Source organism: Excalfactoria chinensis, chromosome 3, assembly GCF_039878825.1.
Source record: "Excalfactoria chinensis isolate bCotChi1 chromosome 3, bCotChi1.hap2, whole genome shotgun sequence".
NCBI lineage: Eukaryota > Metazoa > Chordata > Aves > Galliformes > Phasianidae > Excalfactoria > Excalfactoria chinensis.
This window is the reverse complement of record NC_092827.1, coordinates 102,274,011-102,298,194: the sequence shown is the minus strand read 5'-3', so window position 1 is coordinate 102,298,194 and position 24,184 is coordinate 102,274,011. Positions and strand designations below refer to the sequence as shown.

The window sequence follows — 24,184 nt, the reverse complement described above, 5'->3', positions numbered from 1 at the left end:
TGCCAAGGGCTTTGGATGAAGCCTCTCCTTGTATAGCAGAAAGTCATTTCACTGAGTTGGGAACTACTACAGACCAAATTTATCAAAACACAGGTGCTCAAACTTGGAATCCCAAGTCCATAATTAGACCTACAAATGAAAGCAGTTGGCATTTCCAAGTAGCTGACCATCTAAAACTCCTACAGATCTCTTTAATGGTGCTGATGCATTCAGAAACAGGACATACAGAATGGTAAATCTAGAACCAAAACGAAATGCATCCAGATCTGACAAGTCTGAGTGTGCTGCTCCAAACACAGAAAACATCAATGACAGCGTAAAGGAATGCAAAGTCTATGTCTGACTGCACAGAGTTCCAGTGCATGCCCTCTTTCATAAGGCAGCACATACCCATTTGCTGCAATGCACTTAAAAAGAGTGAGGGGCATGATAATAGAATCATAAAGGTTGGAAAAGATCAAGTCCAACCACCAACCTGCCCCTACCACATCTACCAACCATGTCCCTCAGTGCCACATCCCCACAGCACTGGGACACCTCCATGAATGGTGACCCCACCATTCCTGTGCAGCTGTGCCACTGCCTCACCGCTCTTAGGCAGAAGGAATTGTTCCTGACAGCCAACCTGAACCTCCCCTGGCACAACACGAGGCCATCCCCTCTCATCCCATGGCTGTTCCCTGGGAGCACAGGCCGACCCCACCTCACACAGCCTCCTTTCAGATCATTGCAGAGAGCCATCAGGTCTCCCCTGAGCCTCCTCTCCTGCACACTGCACAGCCCCGCTTCCCTCAGCCGCTCCCCATCACACTTGTGCTCCAGACCCCTCACAGCTCCGCTGCCCTTCTCTGGACACGCTCCAGGCCCTCAGTGCTTTTCTTGCAGTGAGGGCCCAGCACTGAGCGCAGCACTCGAGGTGCAGCCTCGCCAGTGCCAGTGCGGAGGGACGGTCACCTCCTGCACCTGCTGGCCACACTCCCGCTGACACAAGCCGGGCTGCCGTCGGCCTTCTTGGCCACTGCCGGCTCACGCCCAGCCGGCTGTCAGCTAACAGCCCCGCAGCCTTTACCTCCGCACAGCTTGCCGGCCACTGCCCCAAGGCTGCAAGCGCTGCGTGGGGCTGCTGTGGCCAAAGCGCAGGGCTTGATCCCAGCTCGTGCCTTACCAGCTACAGCATCCCACTCATGGGACTCCAGGGAAGCAACAAAAGCCTAATGACCAAGAAGCTGAGGCTGAAGAAGATAGAAAGCTTGGAAATGAACCAAAGGAAAAAGAACAGGAAGGAAAGAAGTAATATGGTAGAACAGTGGCAAGTAGGAGGGATCTGAGATCAGATCAGCGCTTCACCTGTGGTTTCTGAGTTTACTCTTGCTACTTGACCATGTGGTAGGAAGTGACCCAAAGCTAACGCGCTGAAACTGTCCCACACGTAACAGCTTTTACCCAGCTGTACATTAGGAAACTAAACTAAAAGCTGCAGCATCTTCTGACCACCTTGCAGTTCACACCAGCAGTGTAACAGCACAGCTCCTTCAATCTTGGACCAAAGAAAAAAACCAACACTTCTATCCAGGCAGTGACTTAAACACATTTGCTAACCCTAAATATATTCTTTCTGAACTGTTAATAGCACATTCCTAATAAAGTTGTATTCATGTAACTGTTTGTCCACCAATGCTTTTAGTTGCAATATTTTTTTAAATGAATGAGTCACAGAACTAAAAACTTTGTAATAGTTGGGGCTTCTGAAAGGCAATCCCAATAGAAATTACCACGTGCCTTTACCAGCTCCAGCAGATTAAGCATGCCCCAGAACAGCTCAGCAAGTTTATTTAATCTCTGCACAACCATAACATATTCAGAGTTCCCTGTGGTTACGTTCATCTTGAAGAGAAAAATGGATGGATGGGGTCCTAAAGATGAAGTTGGACACAGAAAATATTAGATAAACAAGAAAGCTATCAGATATCACAATGCAGATATCCATTAAAAAAAAAATATTTGGTCAAACTCCATGGCTACCAACAATCCCCCCACTTTAGATCACAAGAAAAGCAATGAGTGGGAAAAGAAGAACATCCATGTGTTTTTAATAAAAAGATGAAGGATCAAAGACTAGTTTCAAACAGAAAGGACACAACGTAGGAAACAGAGTGACATGCTGTGTCAGGTTGTGAAAACCTTGGTGCTGTTCCATTAATTGGCACCAACACAGGATATTCTGTTGTCAAGAGAGAGTTGAAACAAGGTACCAGAGAAACCAAGTGTGGGCAGTGCTTGCAGTGGAGAAGGACAGTCCCTCCATGAATGGCACCAGTGTGACCCAGGGGCCCCATGGCTCTCCCCAAAACCTCCCCACCCCAGCATGGCATCGGGACCCTATGAGGGGACCTGGCTATGCGATCTCCAGGCAGTGGGGACTCAGGGGTAGAAGCCTGAGAAAGTTCAGGAGAGTGACTCCTCTCCATGTGTGCTGCCTGAGCATCCTTAAGCACACCAACATCTTAGTGAGGGAGAGGGTGGGAATGCTCTTTGTCCAGCTGGGGGCCCTGAATTCCTCAGTAGCTCAGTGCTATTATGTGTGTTTCCTTTAGTGTAGTTCACATACAGCTGCTGCCTCTCCCCTTTTACCTTCCCGTTTCCTCTGCATTGCTTTCTGTGGGCCTCTAGTTCCTGTTTACAGCAGAAGTTCAAGGGTTCGGTTGGTTTTTCTGGCCCCTTCGCTCCCCACCCTCATTCTGGTCTCCTCACACCTCATCCCCACCCACTCTCTGCAAAGCAGCCTGCTCCCCACTTGCGCTGCAGACAAAAATAACCTCCAAGCTCCCTCAGAGACAGTGGCTTCAGACATTCCAGCATTGTCTCCACATGCTGAGCCTGCTGCTGCCTCCCCACGTGTGCCTGAGCAGCTCAGTTGCTGGTCACCCCAGCAGGGTCAGGTGCTAGGTCCAGGCCCTCCCCACCAATGCTTCCACAGTGTGGGAACAGGCAGCATGTTTCGAAAGCTGGCTGACTGCGGCTGGTCGTGTTTGAACCTCTCCTGATTATTTCTACACGGTGTTTCTTCTACACGGTGTTTCACAACGACTGCAAGTTTTTGCAATGCTTTCACCAGCCCTTTCAGACCCATCAGCTGTATTTTCCTGCTGTGCAATTTCAGGTCATATAACACGGAGAAGTAAAACTGGTGCAGCTTTGACACAGAACACAGCTACAGCTATTTCAATACACAGTGCTACACAAAAACCTGTACATACCCCAAGAGCCAGGTGCACCCATAAGTAACAATACCAGAGATGGGCTCTGAAGCACTATTTGTGCATCTCCTGTGACCGTTTTGACAGATGTCCTTCATTCCTTCCAAACCACATGTTTTGAAGATTAATTGAAACTAGATGATACGGGTGGGGCTCCAAGTGGCCTACAGCTTGTGAAAACATTTGTTTCCCAAGGGTAAAGAGAAACATATGACATGCAAAACATGCACAGCAGGAAAACGGAAGGGGCTCTAACATTAGTATTGATAATAGAGAATCCAACTTATCTTGAAGCAACACTAGGAAGGAAATTTCCTTTATGTGGAAACCCTCCTGACAATACCACCAGCACACGGCAGCTTGCAAGCTCAAGCTCTGTGACTGAGATAAATCAAGGACCGACTTTGTTTAGAACTTCAGTAAATAATCTGGAGTTTGTTCCCCGAAGTCCACATAAACCAGGCCAGAATGAGAAGTCAAGCAGCCATCCAAGACCCCCTTTCCACCATTTCTCCTTCCGCTAATTCAGTGAGGAAAAGACCTGACCCAAACATAGTCAGCTTTGACTGACCCATCCCAGTCACTGCAGCAAGAGCAGGCAATGGGCTCCATCTCCTCTGCGTTCCACACACTGACTGAACAAAACTTTGTGCCAGAATAATGGAGAACTTGCCCTAAGAAATGCCTCACAAAATGCTTGGCTCCAACGTGCAAGGTTTTGCACTTGGGCCAGAAGAACCCCAGGCACCTGTACAGGCTGGGAGGAGTGCTCCTAGAGAGCAGCTCGGCAGAGAAGGACCTGGGGGTCCTGATGGACAAGAGACTCAACATGAGCCAGCAGTGCGCTCTGGCAGCTCGGAAGGCAAATGGGATCCTGGGCTCCATCAGGAGAGGGGTGGTCAGCAGGGATAGGGAGGTGATTGTCCCTCTCTACTCGGCTCTTGTGAGGCCCCATCTGGAGTACTGTGTCCAGGTGTGGAGCCCTCAGTACAAGAAGGACATAGAGATTTTGGAAAGGGTCCAGAGGAGGGCCACGAAGATGATCAGGGGGCTGGAGCACCTCCCCTATGAGGACAGGCTGAAGGAGTTAGGCTTGTTCAGCCTGGAGAAGAGAAGGCTGCGGGGTGACCTCATTGCAGCCTTTCAATACCTGAAGGGAACCTACACCCAGGAGGGGAGTAAACTCTTTGAAAGGGCTGATAATAGCAGGACTAGGGGAAATGAATCCAAGTTGAAAGAGGGAAGATTTAGGTTGGATGTTAGGGGGAAGTTCTTTACTATGAGAGTGGTTAGGCTCTGGAACAGGCTGCCCAGGGAGGCTGTGGATGCCCCGTCCTTGGAGGTGTTCAAGGCCAGGTTGGATGGGGCCCTGGGCAACCTGATCTAGTAAATGTGTATGTTTGGTGGCCCTGCTAGGCAGGGGGGTTGGAACTACATGATCCTTGAGGTCCCCTCCAACCCGGGTCATTCTGTGATTCTGTGTGAACAGCTGGCTGAGAGAAGGACAAGCTGCTCCTACATGCCAGAAAACACTATCAGCCTTTCTTGACACCACCACTAACTGCTCTCTCTCGTGTCAAGGGTTACCTGTGCAGCCGCTTGTTTGCTATAAACAGCACTCTGCTCCCTTCCATACCGGTCAAACCACATTTTAAACGCTCTGACCTTGAATCCATTTTGAATTGAATAGCAAGTATGTTTGGTGCTCACTGCTGCCAGCCCAGCACAGGTAAAACAGCTTTCCAAGCGCAAAAGCTCCTGCCAGCACCTGTGCTGAAAACGCCTCTGCACCCGATCAGATAAGCAGTGGAGTGCTCTGAAGGGAGCTGAATAAACAGAGAAATAAGTGCATAAAATGGAAGCTGAAAGCAACAGTGAGTGCCTAGGACAGCTGCTGGGTGCTTATTGCCCTGGACAAGGCCAGGGTTTGGAGGCACCACAAATCCTCCCCACAGAGCCCCACATGACCTGTGTAAGACTGGCACATGTGGGTTCCTGTCACACCTCGAGCAAAGCAAAGTAAGGGATGGCTTTAATTCTTAATTGCAAATGCTCAGCCTCCTGCAGATTTAAATCTTTTTTCTATGCTGGAAGTGATTTTTCTGGCTTATTATTTTTTCACTACAGCAACAAACGCAGGCAGTGTGTACCCTACGCGAAGCACTGCTAAACATATACTGACTCAGAGATCAGATGAGAGTTGCTCCAGGCACTCCACTTCTGCTGATATTCAATATCCACAGCTTCCCTGAATTCCTCAGATCGTAACCTTGGTTAACTGTTCAGAGGGAAAAACAGAGCTTTCTTTCACAGGACAATGTTGCCATTACTGTAGGCTTTCAGGGTGCAGGATATCACTGTGTGTTTTCTCAAAGATGTGAGGATATGGAGTTCAGCAGCCACCAGTATTCCCATCTCACAAAACCCAGCCTGGAGGTTTCCACCCATGGGCAGTGCTGTGGGAACAGAACAACACTGGCAGGTCCACTCCCTCACATATCTGTGCAAGACAGAGGAAGGCTGGGGACACTCAGGCTGCCCTTTGTACGCACCCCACAGCTCAGCAAGGTGTCAGGGCCTGGCTGTGGGGCTCTGCAGGTTGCTGCAGTGCTAAATATGACACCGCGGGGGGAAAAAACACCTCTGTGTGCCTGTACTGGTGAAGCTAACGAGAGAAACATCTGCCTGGAGAAACACTCCCAGCATGATGGCCTTTCCACACAGTCACCTACATGCTGTGCCAGTGGATGTGGTGAGAAGCTTACAGAGAATACCACCTAAGAACTGCAGTCAGGTACCTGTTAGACATACAGAGTCTGCAATAAAAATAATGTGAATAGATCTGCAAGAAAAAAAATGATGGAAGGAAAAAAGATCACCTGGCCAGGAGAAGGGCTACTAATTTCTTAGAGGAATGGGAATGAAATGAGCTTTTCGCAACATCTGAGTGCCCAAGAGCTATTTCCCCTTCAGCAGTAAGGCAATAGAACTGAACAGTGGATGATTCTTCCCTCCAGCTGCAGATCATGGGTTAGGACCGAGGGCAGAGTAGGATGAAAATGGAAAGAAGGAAGATGAATATAGGATAATAGAGGTTCGTAACAACGCAAGCATGCAGAGGCAAGCAACAGTGCAGAGCGAGACTTGCAGGAAATAAGCCTGCGTCCTGTGCAGGCAGCATGGCTGTACTACATGTGGGGCCTGCGCTCAGAAACAGCTAGGTGAACATTAGAACATCTCCTTTGGTTTTCTTCAGACTGCTTAACACGAAGGAATGACTGCTGCTGATGAAAGTAGCTTGTGTTTGCTATGGTTATTTATGGTGCAATGTAGTCTTCAGTGTGACTCCCCAGTTAAAAATTGTGAGACTATGCCAGATTCTACATGCTCGAACGTGACTTAGACGAGAACTTGAATGGAAAGATGACAAAGCAAAGAGGTGATTCTGTTCGTACTGTGTTTAGCTGGCAATTTTTGTTGGGAGCATAATCCTTGCTGCCTTCCCAGCCCTTCCACATGGAGATCATTGGTCACAGGGCTGGGCTGTGCACAACACGTCATTCTTTTTCACTAGGAAGCACCAGACAGCTTTTAAATCCTATTAAATATCTACCCTTCCCTATTAAACATTAGAGCCAGCATGTTACTACTTTCACTGCTGAAAATGCTCTGAAAAAGAAAAAAGGGAAAGCAACGCAATGCAGCATGTGGGAAAAAAAAATTCTGCTGTTTTCTCTTTGATGTCACTAACCCTGCCCGGAACAATGAAGCGATGCACAGAACAATGTCTGGGAGCCAGCCAGGCGTTACAGGGCTGGAAGGGCAGCTTCCCCCATTGTCTTTATTTTTACACAGGGTTTATGGCGTTTTGATGTACAAAAATAACCCTTCCAAAAGCCAGCTTCTGATTCACAGAGAAGAGCAAACGTGCCCATCTGCAAAAAGGTGCTGTGAAGGCTCCCGGAGCCAAGTAAGCAAAATGCAGAAGTTCACTTTTTAATTATTTTTAATTCTGACAACCAAACTGATGTATTTAAGAAGATTTGGAAGGAATACGTGCTCAGCTCTCCCTACAATGGCATAAATCAGCTAATCAACTGCCCCTTTAATATTAAATAGCCCAGAGGACCAGTACCTCATCTTCACACTGCATTCAGATAAGCACATTAAAAATGCTTTTTACAGCAAAATAACAAAAGTGATGTGGGATGAAGACATTCACTTTGTGGCCTAAGGAGTGCCAAACATGTAGCTCAAATGGAGATCCTTTAGAAAACAGCATGAAAAAATATTTCAGTGTTATTTGTATGGAAAATAAAAGGACACAAATACCTTATGGCTTACTTGATGTGTTTCTCTGCCATTTTCTCCCTTTGCATAGCAGACAGGTCTCTTCCTCAGGAGTATGGAAAAAGCACTAGCCTGCTCCAAGCCACTGGAATTCCCACAGAACAACAACCAGCCTGAGGTCACGGAACTATTTCAAGCACATACAGTCTTGTGGGTTCTTCGCAGTTTCCTTTAGAAAACATTATGAGCATAATGCAGGGAAGTGCCAGCATTTTTCTGGATGGGGGCACTGCTTTTATTTTTAATTCATGCCCTGCTCACTGGCTGAATAGCACTGGGAGCAATGATGAGGGCAAGGCCTGGCACACACAGGGAAGACAATGGGCACTCAACTACATAAAGTCCGTCTCATTTCCTCCTGTGTCTACCAAGCCCGGCAAAATGAAAGTGTTTTTCCAGTGGATGCTACTTGTTCAGAGGAGGAAGAATGAAGATAGGGTGGAGGAGTGTTTTTTTTTTTTAAGATAGTTTCCTTTCTGCTGTACTTTTTTTCCTTCAGTCCTCCTCCTTACTGGGGTTAATGCAACAATTCTCAGACAAGAGTAAGAGTAACCTGCTGTTTCTGCAAAACAACTATGTGGGCAGGCTGGGATCCTCCTTATCTAGGTATTTGGAAATTTGAAATTGTAACTGTTAAGCAGAGGTGAGTCAGTAAGGGCAGGGCTCTCACCATGAAGATGAGGAACTGGATCCTGATGCCCATCCATTACCGAGCAAAGCCAGGTGCAGCAGGGACAGCGGCTCGCAGGGTGCATGACAAGCAGCAGCTGACCTGCTGCTGGTGCAAGGCTGAGTGCATGCAGGTAAGGCGAGCGCCGAGGCTTCAGCCAGGATGGTGTCCAGATAGCAGCACAGGGCCCACCAAGATTGGGGCCTCATCAGCCTTGGGATATTCACACCTTTGCTGTGCAAGGCCCTAAGCAACACTCAAATTGCCGCTGCTTTCAAGAGGTTTGTTGAACCTAATAAAACTCCTCATGTCCTTTCCAAGCCAAGGAATTCTGCGATTCTGTGAATTTTAGCAAGTTTAAACAAACACAAGCCAGAAAATGAACAGCTAGCATTCCCATGCAGTCCCACTGAGGGAATCCACAGAACTGCAGGGTCTTTTCCTTCATCTGAGGCACAGGCTGGGACATTACATAGAGTGAAATGTCAAAGCTGTGCTGTGTTTTCACTGTGCACCCCTAAAACCTCATTGCAATCAGAATCGATGAAAGAAACACCAGACCTTTGTTGGTTTCATGTTTAAATCTAATTTCACCTTAATGACAGAAAAGCATGAATAGAAAATAATTCTATGATGAATGCATTTAGTCCTTTCGAAATATTAAATCTGAGTGCTAAGAGATGTTATCATTATAATTAGTTGCTGTTAAATTATAATTTTCATTATCACAGAAATATTTTAAATGGAAGAACATGTATTTAAACAACCACTGTGTTGATCAGGGATTAATAACAGTTCCAGTTTAACAGGCTGGTTTTATAGCCCTGCTGAATGTTGTGCTTGGTTCAACCAGTTGCCATGGTCACAGAACGATTTATTATTGGTAATTGCAGTCTGTAGCACAGAGGCAGCTGCACTGCACTGCACTGCACTGACGGGCTCTGAAGGAAAGCAGCAGCACCACAGCTAAACCAGTCCATGGCTCAGCATGCTTCATGGAGAGCCATGCTAAATCTCCAGAGGCACCCCCACAAGGAAAGCAGGAGGCCTAACACCCATTACAAGGTAGATTACAACAACAATTCCTGCGTAACTGAAGGAACCCACAGTATTTATAACATGCAGTCATTCCTAAGAAGGGAGTTTTAAAAATGAATGAAATTTAATGAGATTTAGAACAAACTGCTAATAAGAAGCATTAGAGGAAAACCCCCTAATCTTCTCTTGCTCTAATCTGCAAACCCATCATGCAGAACTCCTGCTGAGTGCTGGGGTTGTTGTTTGAGAACAGCAGAACTTGTGCCTTCACCTGTAAAGCTCCAGAAGATGGAACCTCAGCTTTAACACAAACACTCATTCCAGTCAATCATTCTATATATTAAAGTTTTTCTTTGGCAAATCCACACGTTAATTAAGAAAATAAGAATCTTTCTTTTCGTGCCATACTTGCTTTCTTGTGACTTCTGAGGTACAAAGCTGCACATAAATTTGAATTCCTCACCTCAAAATTTTCCTGCCAGCTTGTTTGATTCTGATCCAAAGGTCCTTTTACTGATTTGCAACAACGGGGCATGTTTAAGCAAAATCATGTTAGTCTTTGGAGTCATGCGAGAGCAGGGGGAAGAAAAGATACATAAAGTACAGTAGAATATAAGTACAGTATAATTTGCCCATAGAATAACTTTCAAAGCAATTGCAGGAAAATGCAAAAAACACCCTGTGTTTGAAACTCTAGATGATCCCTGAGATCTAAAAGATGATGCAGATTTGAAGGAATTTGTTGAGTAAAATTATACTTTGAACATCTTCAACATGCATCTTCATTCAGAAACATCACTTGTTTTTCTAGTCTTAAAGTGGGCTCGTGAGTTGTTCTAGATTGTGCAGTGTACTGACTAGGCAAACTGAAATGCTCTGCATGGGTACAAAGGTGCAGCTTCTGTGTAAGTTACCTGTGGTAAGTTACCTGTTTATAAGTTATCTGTGAGAACACCCAACAATTTCCCTTCACTTCCTTAAGTTTTAGCACAATGCTAAGATTTAACTGCCAAACATTATCACCTCGGTGCTGTCAATGGAAGAAGCAGCCAAACACCCCAAATGACCAGAGGCCTTCAACGCACTGCATGGGCTCTGCATTCTGGCCTCTCTCTCCCCCAAAAATATACCATTGTGAATTTTACCCAAAAATAATCCTCTGCACTTTCATAGGCAAACTGCACAGAGACGCATGTACACACAGGCTGTTGTGAAATAATGTAACTAATGTAAACGCTGGAAACTCATTGAAATCCAGCAGAACAAAAGGACTACAGAACATGAAAACCCATCGACAGCATCTTATGCAGATTGCACGCACCTTATTTGTGTGTTCCCAAACCAATGCAGTGTTTTCCAGATCTCCAAATGTACAAGCACATTTCAACTTAACTCAAATGCACAAGAAAAAGTTCCATGAACACATCCAAATCTAAGGTGATCTGTAGCTGGTGCCATGGAAGTGTATTTAAACTTGACAATAGGTGCTAAACTGGAGAACTGATCTGCATGACACAAAACGCAGAAGGTGCTGTGGCATTAGGTAGCTCACACACGTACAGTTGAAAACTCTCCTAGGAAACAACTGCAATGGGCCATGCTCATGGAGAATGGAGAAGAGGTGGAGGACAGCCCGTGCCCAGCCACTGACAGGTGCTGCAGAGGTCATACAGTGACATTTCAGTCGCTCAGGCAAAACAAAGAAATATCCCTTCTTGGCTGCTGCTTTGTGCTCCTTCAAGAGGCAGGTGCTGGTCCTTGCCCCACTACAGCCAGCACAGAACACAGTATAGTTCTGTACCCTGCAGAAGCCACCCATCACATGCCCATGAGGACTTCACAGTATATCCTATCAGGCATCTTTATTTATTATATTCACTTTACTTGGAGGAGGGAAAGGAGGCGTGAAGGGAGAAGAGGATTCAATAATACATGAGTAGCAATGGATCTGTGGAACAAAATGTTCCACAGCCTCCAGGTCTCTGGCTGTGAACTGCTTGCATGAGAACTGCAGCAATGGCCACAACCAACCACTTCTTGTACAAGCATCTGTTAGAGGCTGCTGGATCACCAAGTGCACATGTGGAAGGGCCATTGGCCAGGATGTCACCTGGGGCAGTGTTGGGGAACAGCCTGGTGGTATTGCCAATTTTCTGCCATTGCTTTTGGGTGCTGGGAGCAAAATACCACTTGTCACCAGGTCAGGCCATGAGGACAAAGTACAGCTACATCTGTGACTGAAATTGCTGGGGGACACAGAGAAGGAAGGGATGCAGCTCACCTCTAAGGAAGCAAATGTGATCCCCACCATAATGGCTAGAATATTCACTGATAGCCTTCCCTCAGACTTTGGGTTCAAGACTAGAGCCTCAATCAGTTGTCTCTCATCGATGTAACTGAAGACATGCTGAGCACTCGTGATCTCCTCTGCAGCTCCAGCCCCAGCACTGGGTCTGGCCTTCTTTAATCTGCCTGTGATGCTGAGCACTCAAGGGTAGGGTTAACTCAAACCATTTTGCTCCCCAGCACACAAGAACAGAGCAGAGGTCAGAAGTTCAGGACCAAACCAACGTTTCTAGACACCTCCCCTGTGTATTCAGAGCAGTACAGAACTGTCACTCCATAACGACTATTACTCATGCAATCCAAGTACAGTCACATCCGCAATTTCAGGGCAGTCATTTTCATTATATTGCCAGGCAAAGTAGAAAAGCTAAAAGGAAGAACACACCCTGAAAAAAAAAAAAAAAAAAAAAAAAAAAAAAAGGGCAGTTGCACTACCAGAGTAAGTCAGTTTCCCTGGAGATAACCATGGAAAGATATTAAATGAGATGCAGAATTAATAATTACCCAAAGCAAACTATAGTTATCTGACTGCAGATGAGACAGCCCTATCATCACCGTCCTGTTTTTCCTGGAAACAAATCATATTCAAAAACCTGGAAACACTGCTCAGGCACAACACCGAGAACTGGACTCACGGTGTTTTTTTGGTGAGGGGAAGAGGAAGTCTGAACCCAACAGACAATGTCAACTTGGAGAAGCTGAACTCACAGAGGAGTTATCTGAGAACAAGGGAGCAACTTCATTACCCTCAGTGGGGCTCAGATCAGCAGAGAAGTGGGCTCTGCAGATTTCTGGACTGCCCGCCAAGCCCTCGAGATACAATTAGATATCTTTCTTAACATAGAGGTCTTTTACTGAGAAAAATCAGGGCAGCCAGCATTTCTTTTGTTCAGACTCTTAATCTCTTTGCAATATGGCACTGATTCTCTGCTTTGCTGAATCTTCACAGACATGAGGGCACCCCTTGTTTGTGAACAGAGAACAGAGGTAACACAGCTAATTGCTGTACCTTGGCACCACACTGCTCAGCGTCTCTTTTGCACGTAATTCTCTAGGGATTCTACCTAAAAACACAATTCTGATAGAACCAAAACAAACGTGAAAATCCCAAACAAAAAAGCCAGCCACCCAAACCCAAAGCAACCCAGAATGTTTGCCATTGTGACAATCACAGAAGCAGTGGGACTTTCTGCAAGCAACAACAAATGTGATTTCTGTGCAGTGCCATCTGGGACCATACTACTTCTGTTTGCTCACACAGGAAATACACAAAACTTCCAAATGAGAAATCATATTTATGACCTTCCTCCCCAACCTCAATACAGATTTGCTGTGTAGGACTGACTATTCTACCAGTGCACACATCAAATAGAGGACTGACCCTCTCATGAGCCAACTCGCCATGTACACATAACTTGAGCCATGCTCCCAAGACTTCCACTTTCTAATGTTTATGAACAAATCCAGCTTGACTGAACATGGCATTATGTAGATATAATCTACATTCCCAGCTATCTCATGAAAAGGCCACTTGCTAAAGTCAGACCTTTCACAAGACCTTTGAGAAGCCAGGAACATGGCCTCAGACATGCCACAATTTGTGCATGCATGTCTGTTCAGCTGCACTGCTCTCACCGAAAACTGAAGAGCCTTTTTCTTTCAGCTTCTTTCTAAGTGAAACAGTGGGGCATTCAGCCCGGTCTGGGAGAGCGGTTAATATTAGTTTGGCTACAGTCGTTCTCCTCCAACAAAGGAGGCTCTCAGCCCAGGACATCCATGTTCCAGCAGCAAGTGCACAAGGGCTTTGTGTTAATGTGAGCTCTCCCGGCCACTGTGACCTTAGATTCCACATCAAAGTCACAAGCATGAGTGGTCACCATCCAGCTTGTGTTTTCTCCTCTGAAAGAAATTCAAGGATTCTGCTCTTTGCATTTTTAAGAGCAACCAGCTCTTAACTGTCCTTACATGCCCTCCTTTACTGTACCTCAGGGTACTGCAAAGGACTGTAAGGCCAGAACTCCTTTGGGTGCTAACCCAGCTCCATTCGGTATGTGAATGGGATTCCATGTTGAAAACCACATCAGGAGAAAAGCCCTCCTGCTCCACACAGGGAAGCATAGGCACCCTGCGTGCCAGGCCAACCCTTCTGCAGCATGCCCACCAGTCACCCTTCCCACAGCAGGAGGCTGCTTCCCTTCCAACCCAAGCCATTCCAGGATTCTACAACCCTCTGCTCAGCAACAGCCAACAGATTCCACACTGGGAAGGGAGCTGCTTGCAGCTAGTAACCTAGTAGCTAACTTTCATCTCTGGAGTCTTTATGTCCCTTCATCTGGGAAGCAGACTGCTGCCTGCCCACCTCCAGTATTAACTTCCAAATGAAATCTTGTATTTGTTTTCCTCTGGGAAGAGAAAAGTAGGTTCTAAACCTTTATTTATTTTATCCTCTCTCTTTCACCACAGCTTTTAAAGTTAAGAGAGACTAGTCTCTAGTATTTGGCCTTGCAGTTTTCCCAGACCTCTCTATCTAATAAAGAAAATTCATTTTCAAATAATGAAAAACCAACATTACCATACCCCACTATTAGTAGTTAATAATTCTCCATTCCACTGAAACAGGAACAGAAGGACCTCCAAAGTTGCTGGCAATCAAATACTCTTTCAATGAATTGGCTCAGATCATCCTCATAACATTACAGCAACTCCTCCCACAAAAGTCTGAATCTGAGCCTGAGGAGTACATATACCTTCCTGAACCCCATGTCCTGCACTATGATATCACAGAAGAGTAGCTTAGTACAGTAAACAGGAAACTTGGATTTTGTCAGCCACGCTCCAAAGCTGCAATTTTATTTTCTTCGGCATTTCTCCTTGGCTTAGCTAGCATTTCATCCATTTTCCAAACCAAAGCATGCACCCAACAGAAAATGAAGATGAAAGGAGAAGGAAAAAGGAACAAATGCCAACACAGATCTGAGAAAGAGCTGAGGAATTAAAGCCTATCGGTCCGGGCTATTTATGAACACTTTCACCTCCATCCGCATTCTTCCTTACCACTTCTCTTTCCACAGAAGTTAATGGCAAGAACCGTAATCAATTTGAATGGGGCTCCTGGACAAAAGAAATATTTGGACTACGGACACTCATGCGTGGTTACTACATGCCTAAGGGATTCTCTGTGGCATTTAGCATACTGGAGGCAGTCAGTGCAGCAACATAAAAGCCAGTTCCCACATGAGAACAAGTCGCTGTATTTCCAGATTTGCAGAGCCTCGGGGCATTACATCCCACAGATCATCTTACCATTCCAGAAGGCAACCAATGGCCCCCAGGATATTCAAAGATCACCTGACTGTCACGTGTGGCAATATCTGCTTACAAGCTTTGTTTACTTCACAATTTCAGAGCCACAAAGGTACAGGGCAATTGTCTTAGAAAAAAATAATACAAAAATCCCTGCAATGTTCCAGAGATGGAGTTTTACATTTGGCTGAAAACAGTTTCTCATCCAAACAGATAAAAACGAACATTGTAAACAATCTAAACAGAAACTGAAGAAACTACCACACAAACCTGAGGCAACAACTCCGAGCTGTGAGTTTTCACAGTTATTTCAGTCAGGAGCCAAATCCAATTTAAACATTTACTTTTTCGACTCTATCATTACTGACCACATTAACAGAAATGCTCTACCACATGCTGTTTAAATTTGCTCTCTACAACTTCACAAGTATCAAAACCTACAACAAGAAGGAGAAACTTCTCCAAATTTTGAAGATGCAATAAGGAATTCAGAACTTTTAGAATGAGGACACAACTGTTCTTGTCAGAACCTAGGAGATCTATGACTTGAGAAAGAACAGGTTGAACTTATTTCCTTTGTTTCCTCTTTTTATGCTCTTTTCCTTTCCTACCAACTCCGCATGTGCTGTAATAGAAGGATGTGGAAGTATCTTGTATCTCCTACTAATTTCAGTCCTTTGGTCATCCAAAGGAATCATATATAAGACTTTTTTAAGATTGTTGATTGCATCTTTAAAAATAAATAAATCTATTTAAATATATAAATATATATATATTTAGGATTCCCCTGTTATGATCCAGTAACAACTGGATGTTGTGTTGAGGGACATGGTTTAGTGAGAACTATTGGTAATAGATGAATGGTTGGACTGGATGATCTTTTAGGTCTTTCCCAACCTTGGTGATTCTATGATCAAATCTAGGTATGTACAGTAACATTTTAGCCCTCATTTAGCTACCCCTGAGCCACAGCGGCATTTTATCTAGCAGTAAAGATGGAGTTGCCATGCTGCACTGTACACCCGGTAAAATAGAAAACAAGCAGCACAAACATCTTAGACTCTATTTCTCCACATTCATCCCGAAAGAAAACTTCAATCAACTTTCTGTAAAGTTTTCCTAAAAATCCCACATTCATTTTGGCTTTAATATCACGACTGAAAAACAAGGGAAGTGTTTAAATGTTTTTATTTTCTGGGTGTTTTTCAGTTCAGCCTTCACAGCCCCTATTTCATGTAACTTCCATGTGAGCTTGCTTTCTGTCATTGAAGCAAAAATTATAGAAGTTTGGGGTAAAATCAGATGGCTTATGTGTTACAAAATTAACCAGCAACAAACATGGCCACTAAAACATGGCTCTCACTTCTGACCACACTGATATCAGCGATCTCCTATCCAATCGAAGGGCATGAAAGTGACAAGAACAAAATACAACTCTAACAAGTGATTTGCTACAAATGCGCCTATCAGCGGAGAATGTGGAGATGCTACTTACAACACTCACCCTAAGTTACATCCCAAAATTATACACTCGATCGGATGGCAAAAACACTTTTTATATCCTTTTTCCAAACAAGCGTCCGCTTGAAACATTTCTAGACAAAGAAGACTTTCACCACTATTCAGCTACCTTCTAAGTTACTGAGATGCCCCAAACTGAGTCCAGCATTCAAATACATTTGTAGAAGGGCCCAGATAACACAGAAATGCACGCTGCATTTGAGGTCATGTAAGCCTTTGTATTTCTGACAGCCCTTAGCTTGTGCCTCTATGTTTCCTGAAAATAGAAAACTGAAGTATGATGTGACATGAAGATTGTGGAAGGGTTGCAGACAGCAGAGAATCAAGCAAAATGTGCCAAAGGAACAAGAACATACTTGCAATTCAAATGGGTCTGAGAGGGGAGAAAAAAGCATGTAAACCAGACACATTTCATCTGAAATGAAATTAAGCCTTTCCTCCTTTTCCCCTTTAGGGAAAATTACCATGACAAGAAATGCCAGTGACCAATTTGGTAGACAAAGTAGGACATCCCTCAGCTATTGCTGCCTGTAGCTATGCAGGTCACTGCTAGCAAGCTGTGAAATCCTCTAACAGTAAATCTTGCAGCAAAGAATGCAACTGTTGAAATTGTCTTTTCAAAGGGCACCCACTTAACTCCAGAGGACTCTGAGCAGAGCAGATTTCACCACCCTACCCGAGGCCTGGTCCTTCAGCTCACTGGTCAGATTTCAGCAGTAGCTCCCAATTCTCCTTGGGCATAGGCAGGGAAATGGAACAAGACTGTCTTGCAGACAAGAAATTGTATTTCCTATTTGAAATGCAACACTAAAATAACCTAACACATCAGAACACGCTGCAAAGAGCTCCACTGGAAGCCGGCCTTCCTCTGGAGGCTTATCAGGAGCACAAATGTAGCTCACTCGCCCTCCCCAGGATTTCAATCTGTAATTACCACAGAAAATCTTACACCTCTGGTGCAGTCTTAGAGCTGAGACCCAACTTCCAGTTACACCATGATGTCCCATTAGCCAAGCAGAAGTGTGAGCAGTGATGAGAGTCACTTGTCTCCGCTAGCACCAGCACTCACTGCCCTTGCTGGGGAAGGTGATGCAGCTGCGGGGATCTACTTCCAAATTCCTGACTTGCATTAACCTCTTTCTGCCAACTCTACATCCCTGCCAAGCCACAGGATCCTGCAGTATTAATGCACCACAGGTGATGTCTTGATTTACAGTTATAACTTATCTGTTATGCCTGTCCCGTAATTGCTCAGCTGAGCAGGATGAATTTCTCCACCTCCATGCCCTGCATAAGCTACATGGCAACACGTTTTCCAGTTTCAGGGTTCTGTCTTTACTTGCAGAGCTATGGCAGCCCTACTCCAGATCTCTTTTTACTGAACAACTGGCCATGAGAACGAAAACTCCACACCTAGGTTTAAATGATAGGCAACTGCTGATACCATCTCTTGCCTATCATCCCAGGACAGGGCAAAGTAACCATAATAAGAACTGACAAAGTTTACTGAAGACAACAGGACTTGTTAAAGCATTTTTCTTTCCACACCTGCACTGACATTCTCACAAGGACTTAATACTCCAAGAAGTCCTGGAGATGATCTAGTTCTCCTCCTCCAGTCGTGGCCACTTTAATAGGCACCTCCACTGTTTGCATAATCTCCACACAAGACTTCAGAGTTTTTTGATACAAAGCAGCTTTGATCCTCAGATCTATTCTTATCAGCATCTACTGCTGCATCCTTCCTCTTTCCTCCTCCCGCCCCCCCCCCCCGCCCCCCCCTTCAGAGCATATGGGAGCAGAGATCTCTGCAAGGAGACTCCAGGTGCAGGCTGGAAAATCTGCTCAGAAGGCTCTGTCACCATAGCCAAGATTCTTAAGTTTCCATAAAAATCACCACTTCAAGGCACTTAACAGAGGTGGAATGTAAGAGTGCCTAAGTGGTCATTTGAATTTGCATCTGCATTTCCTTTGTCCTGCCAGACTAACATGTTTACCGGGATCATTTGTTTAGCATTTGGGGGCAGAACTCGGTTGTCTCCTGGCCTCCCTCTCCTTCTCAGCGAAACACTCTGTGCCAAACCCACCCAACCTTCTACCTTAGGGAAGGTGTGATCAGAGATTGATTTGATCTTATTTGCTTGTATGCCTTCCAATCAATGATAAAACTGTAGTTTAAAGAGTTCTGTACGTTATTCAGCTCACCCTTGCAGGGTCTGTGTCTGGCTGCACCGAGCAGCCTGCAGTGCCACAAGCACCCTTCAGTTTCACTGGAGCTTCCAGCATAGAGATATAAGTTACCTGAAAGTACTGCAACTCCCAAATAATGGCTTTCAGCTATTTCTCAAACAAAGAACTATTAATCCAAGGGAAGGTACCTTCTTTGTCAGCAATCGGGCCACTCCCTTTGCAGCACGCAATATTCTGTATTGTTATTTAGCATTTCATGGAGTATCTAGTGCATAATTTATAACATTTCCTGTACTTAAGCTCCACCCTGTAGGAGATTATAGTCAGCACTCGTTTTCGAGCTTGTCTACCATCCGCAACATGAATAAACAGCTAGGGATGGTCTACTGCAAAGTCCCTCCTTACGCTTTCAGAACACACGCTGTGTTATCTTGTTTATTACAGGAAACTGCAGTAAATTTAAGAGGAGTACTGCAATCTTTCCCTCCTGCCCTCCCCCCAAAGTCAACACTGCATTCAACTGCAGAGTAAACTCTGTGCTTTCAACACTGCAGTTTGCTTTCTTCTTTCAACGTCATGTAAACATGCAGATAATGGATTCCTGAAGCAGTGACCCTGAAAACGATAAAATCTGCCTTCCTTCGGCTGCTACCTTCACTAGCACAGAAAGAGGCATGAGCCACTAGTTCTCCCACTGTGCTGCAAGCTTACTTCACTCATTTTCAAGCAAGTACTGCAGCCTAAGATCTGACAGATGTCCAAGATGAAGCCTCTAATGTATGTATTCCCTCGTGTGTAAGTTTGGAGCTTGGACTTTCCATGCCTTGCCTGAGGAATGTCTCAGTTATCAGTGCTTAAAACGCTGTCATTTTATCTTATTGCATCCAGAATGCAGCCATTACTGTGAGCTGGTTTACAAGATAAACAAAGTACTATGAATGAAAGATTTTCTTACTTTCCTCTTTAAGCCAACAACTGGGAACATTCTTCATGCTAACCAAGGCTCTTCCTCATTCTCTAACAGAAACCACAGGACCACACTTGTGTTACGGATTGGCATAAAATAAGAAACATGCTCAGAAGGGATGAAATTCACTGCACTTGGGCTGCTCCGGGGTTATTTACAGTCACATGGCTACAGAGGAGGAGGAGGTTTGGTTTTGGTTAAGAATTCTGATTGATTTTGAACTGCACTGCCAGAGCTCATTCATCCCCGAGACTTGCCTTGCACAGAAACAGTGACACTGATATTCCTGTGCCACAGGCAGGGAGACACTGGGCACAAACCTGCTCCACTGTAGTGCGAGCCATCTGGGTTTCCAGCCCAGCTCAGAGGCCTACCCTCTATCAAACACATCCCACTACCCAAAAGAAATGGCTGATTTCTTATCTCACACAAATAGAGAATTTAATGGGAAGGCATTGCAGAACGTTGCCTCTGTCTAAAAGTAAAGCAGTAAAAAAATGAAGGAAACTGGGAGCATTAAAGCATGCAAAAGCTTTCAGAGTAAACTATCAACATGAACAAGGCATTTTGTTTGAAAATGATGCAACTGCCCTTGGTTTGAAGAAGTCAAGCTACCTTTTCATCTTTACAGGAGGTACACAGGCAGCTAGAGCTGCCGCACTGCACACTGCATCCAAACAAAGCCAAGACTTCACAACTAATATCCACAGTTATGACTGTATCTCATTGAAGGCTAAAACAAACAGAAAGACCACTTCCTCACTCTCTCTCACTCTCTTATTGTTCCAACTGACTTGGTCTGGGCTACTTTTCTTCTGTAGTGCTGAGTGCTCACAGTTGGACCTGCACTGCACCACCGTGTAAGACTGAGGACACCTTCGAAGGGATACAAGTCACACAGGAGCTCTTAAAAGCACACAGAACTTTGTGCTGTAGCACTGTTTTCAGACTCTGTATCGTTCTTGCCTCCCTGCAAGGAGAACGAGCCCAGGCTAACATATTACTGGGATCCTATCACAGCAACACTTACAAAAGAAAACAACAACAACAACAACCACACAAAACAGCATGGACTTACCTTGCAACTGCTTGAATCTTCCTTCTAACTGATTATAGTTATAGGGCACCTGAGCTGCGTATCCTGGGGACAACGGCCCAGGCATACTGGTTGATTTTTGTAATTCCATTTACAGGTAACACAGGGATACGATGAACTGCAGCATAAAGAAACCACAGGTTTCTCTACCCCACATCCAGGTAAATCCCAGATTCCTCCGAAGTTTGGCTTCAGTCCCTGAGAAAACGCTCTCACTGAGCCCCGAGCAAATAGCAGCTCTGGTTCAAAATCCAGCAGTGCGGGTTGGCAGCACGTTTTCTGTAACAGATTCAAACTTCAAGCACCAGGAAGAGGTGGGTTTTTTTGGTGGTTTGTTGCTTTTTCTTTTTCTCTGCTCCACTACAGCGCTTCAGTCTGGTTTCTAATGCCCAGCCCTGGTGAAACTAGCCTAAAGAAAAGTAAGCTTGCGTTTCAGCCCAGAGCCAAGTGCAGCCGTCCCAGCAGCACTCCCAGGAGCTGCACACACCTCAGACCTTGTGGCTGGTTTGTAATATAATCAGCAGCCGCCCGGGCAGAGGCTGATGTCACTCGATTACCATACGGCACGGTAGAGGAAACACAGGCTGTACCAAAGGCGAAGGGGCGGTGGAGCTGGGGAAGAGCAGGGCTGGCGGTGGGACACCGGGGAGGCTCCTTCCGCTGGAAGCACCCAGCACAGTGGCAGCACCCAAACCAAGGGCCACGTGCAGGCTGCCTGTCCGCGCCCCGCTGCACCACACGAGCCGGTGGTATCTTCCTAAACAAAGCTGGTGGAATTACACGCTTCTGTGGAGAGCCTCATGTAACGGAAAAGTCTCAGATTACTATCGCTTGAAAAGGAGGGCACTTCATTTATTTTCAATACCATTCGCTTGAAAAAGCAACAAGCACACAGAAGCACTCATTCAGTATTTAGCAGCAGGCGAGGAGAGGACTCAGAAAAATGTGCTCCAGCATGCTGGGTACAAACAAAACCTTTGTGAGGGGATTCTGTAAGCAGCCAGTTCCTTTTGCTCAATTTCATGTCACTGCCGACGTGGAGGATCTTGACATGTCCTGTGCATGTGAGCACAGGTGCCCACTCTGCCAGGTAGAGTGCAGCTCCTGGAGTTGCCTTTAGGATGGGTCAGCTTTCCCTTGGGGCTGTGAGGCTCCTTCCATCACTTACACACAAGTGAAACGAAAAGGTCAGTTCTGCATTTATACTCTAAATCTGCATGGTTTGCCCCTCTGTTTTTAAAACCGCTAAAACATACACACGAATGTTTTCTTTCATTTCTGGCATTTCCAAATTCCTTCCCAACTGAATCAATGTTCTCTTCTCCTCCCACTCCATCTCCTCCTTAAATGTTTCAAAATGTTGCCTTTGTTTTGATGCTGCCCTTTCACAAGTTTTTAGGCAGATAGTAATTTCTGAGGACAATTTCTGTGGGCGAAGCACCCACGGGCAGATTGCAGCCCTGGCTCCAGAGAGGTGCAAGCTAGAAAGGTGACTGGTTGGCACTGATGGACAGGGAACAAGCAACGAGAGTTCCTTATTATATTGATGCAGAAGGGCTTCTGCCAGCATCTTCTAGCAAACGCCTCCATAACAACAGAGCCGTGTTTAGATGAGACTTTTGGTGCTACAGGAGGCCTCAAGTAGAGCCTAATGAATTTTGGTCTTTTTAAAAGCTGGCCTCCAACCTTTTCAGTACTACCCAAAGCCCAGTCAGCTGCCCAAAGAAAGCGACTGCCTATAGCTGGAACGCTGCTGTACCATGAAATGAAGTGTTGCAGGCTTTTGCCCCCCAAAAAAGCACTTGGAATGCTTGAAGGGATTTGAGGAAGCACCTGTACTTGCTGCTGCTGTAGGCAGGATGCTGCTCTGGGGACAACAATGTGCTGGTGTGGTTCTTGCTAAACCTTCCCCTGCTAATCCCTGTGCAGCCAGCTGTCCCCCAGCACGGAAAGCTGTGTGGAGAGACTTCCAGGATGGGGGAGGGGGAGAAGGGGAAACAGAGTTGGTCATATACAACTGTAGACACCTCCAAAGATGCAAGGGCACGAGGACAGGCTCATTTCGCTTGCAGACATTTTCCTGCAGCTTTCTACCAATGGCAGCTTTTGCCTGCAATGTCTGACCTATGTCATAATTAAAGGAAACCCTTCCCTTCGAGAGCAGGCAGGCAGCCAGGTCCTACCTGCAGGTGTACCGGCTCACTGCCGTCCCACCTTGAGCAAACAGGTGTTGCTATGTGAGGCAGCCCTAAGGCCCAGGAGAGTGACAGGAGAGATGGAGTATTTTTAACATCATTAAGTCCATAAATTAGGAGCCAGGAGTTCTTCCCCAGCTGAAAGCCTTCCCAGCACCTTTGGCAGGGGACACAACAAAGCACGTGGCCATTATCAGAAATATTGAAAAGTAAAATATTTCAAAAAATGAAACATTATAAACTAAAAACAATCATCTGGCTTTGACCCATATAAAACACAGACTCACAGACTGGCATTCCCCACCCTGCCGTACAACATTAACAACACATACAAGAATTCACTCCTCAGACCATCCCCTGTGGGACAACTCGATGTGGTGAGCTTATAGTTCTGAAGAAATCCTGACCAAATGTTGGATTTTGAGCATTTTCGTCCCTCCCTCCAGCTCTGACCCTGCAAAGCAGCACTCGGTGCTACATGAAAAAGTGACAGAACTGAAGTAAGGAAGAGCAGGGTACACTGCAAAGGGAAGAATCTGTGCTGGAACCGAGTTTAATTGCTTCAAGATCTGACACAGAGATGCTAGAATGCTACGGAGAACTCAGCATCAGTCACTGTGAAATTCTGACCTCATTTTATCTACCACCCAGGTTGGCATGTGAGCTGAACAACAGGTCCCCAAGCAACAGATGTGACAGACTTTGTTAATGTTGATATCAGCTCCTTGGGATGGCCCCCATCACCGGGTGCTGCCGACTCATCTGCCAGAGCATTACTTATGCTCTGCTGGGCCTCCTGTGGACATTTTGAAGGCTCCACTTAACAGGTTTGGTGGCATATCAGCAGAAGAGCAAAGCAAAATGGGGACCTGCCTGTATTTGTGAAAGTCTACACCGTATGTAGCAGCTTCTTAAAAATGGGTACCCTGCCAGTTCCCATTTTTATTTGAGTAACATCAGACCTAATACAGCCATTTGCTGTTGATTCCAAATTGGTGACCCTGCGACCAATTTACTGCTGTTTGTAGCAAAGCACTGAATCAATTACAAGGTTCTCACATGCACAAAGCCCTTTTTTATACCTAGTTTTTACTCATTTTCTTTCTTCTCTTTGACTAAGCCCTAGACAATGCTAATTAGATTATTTGTTTTGGAGTAGAATTACTACTTTAAAGGCCATATATAGAATAACTTAAGTCACACTCAGGCCAGTGCTTATCAAATCAACCCAGACTGAAATTGTCTGTGATA

At 45.4% G+C, this 24,184-nt stretch overlaps 1 protein-coding gene across 5 annotated transcripts in view; it reads right to left on the bottom strand.

Annotated features, from left to right (window-relative positions):
- The window catches only part of SPTBN1 (spectrin beta, non-erythrocytic 1), a 118,038-nt gene that overhangs the window by 48,547 nt on the left and 45,307 nt on the right, over positions 1–24,184 (bottom strand). The window contains exon 1 of one of the 5 annotated variants that reach the window (XM_072333886.1): positions 20,721–20,844. The exons of the other annotated variants lie outside the window; for them this stretch is intronic. Coding sequence (XP_072189987.1) covers positions 20,721–20,829 — 109 coding nt within the window. The 5' untranslated portion in view covers positions 20,830–20,844. Of the gene's footprint in view, positions 1–20,720; positions 20,845–24,184 lie in introns of those variants that run through there. 5 annotated transcript variants of the gene reach the window in all.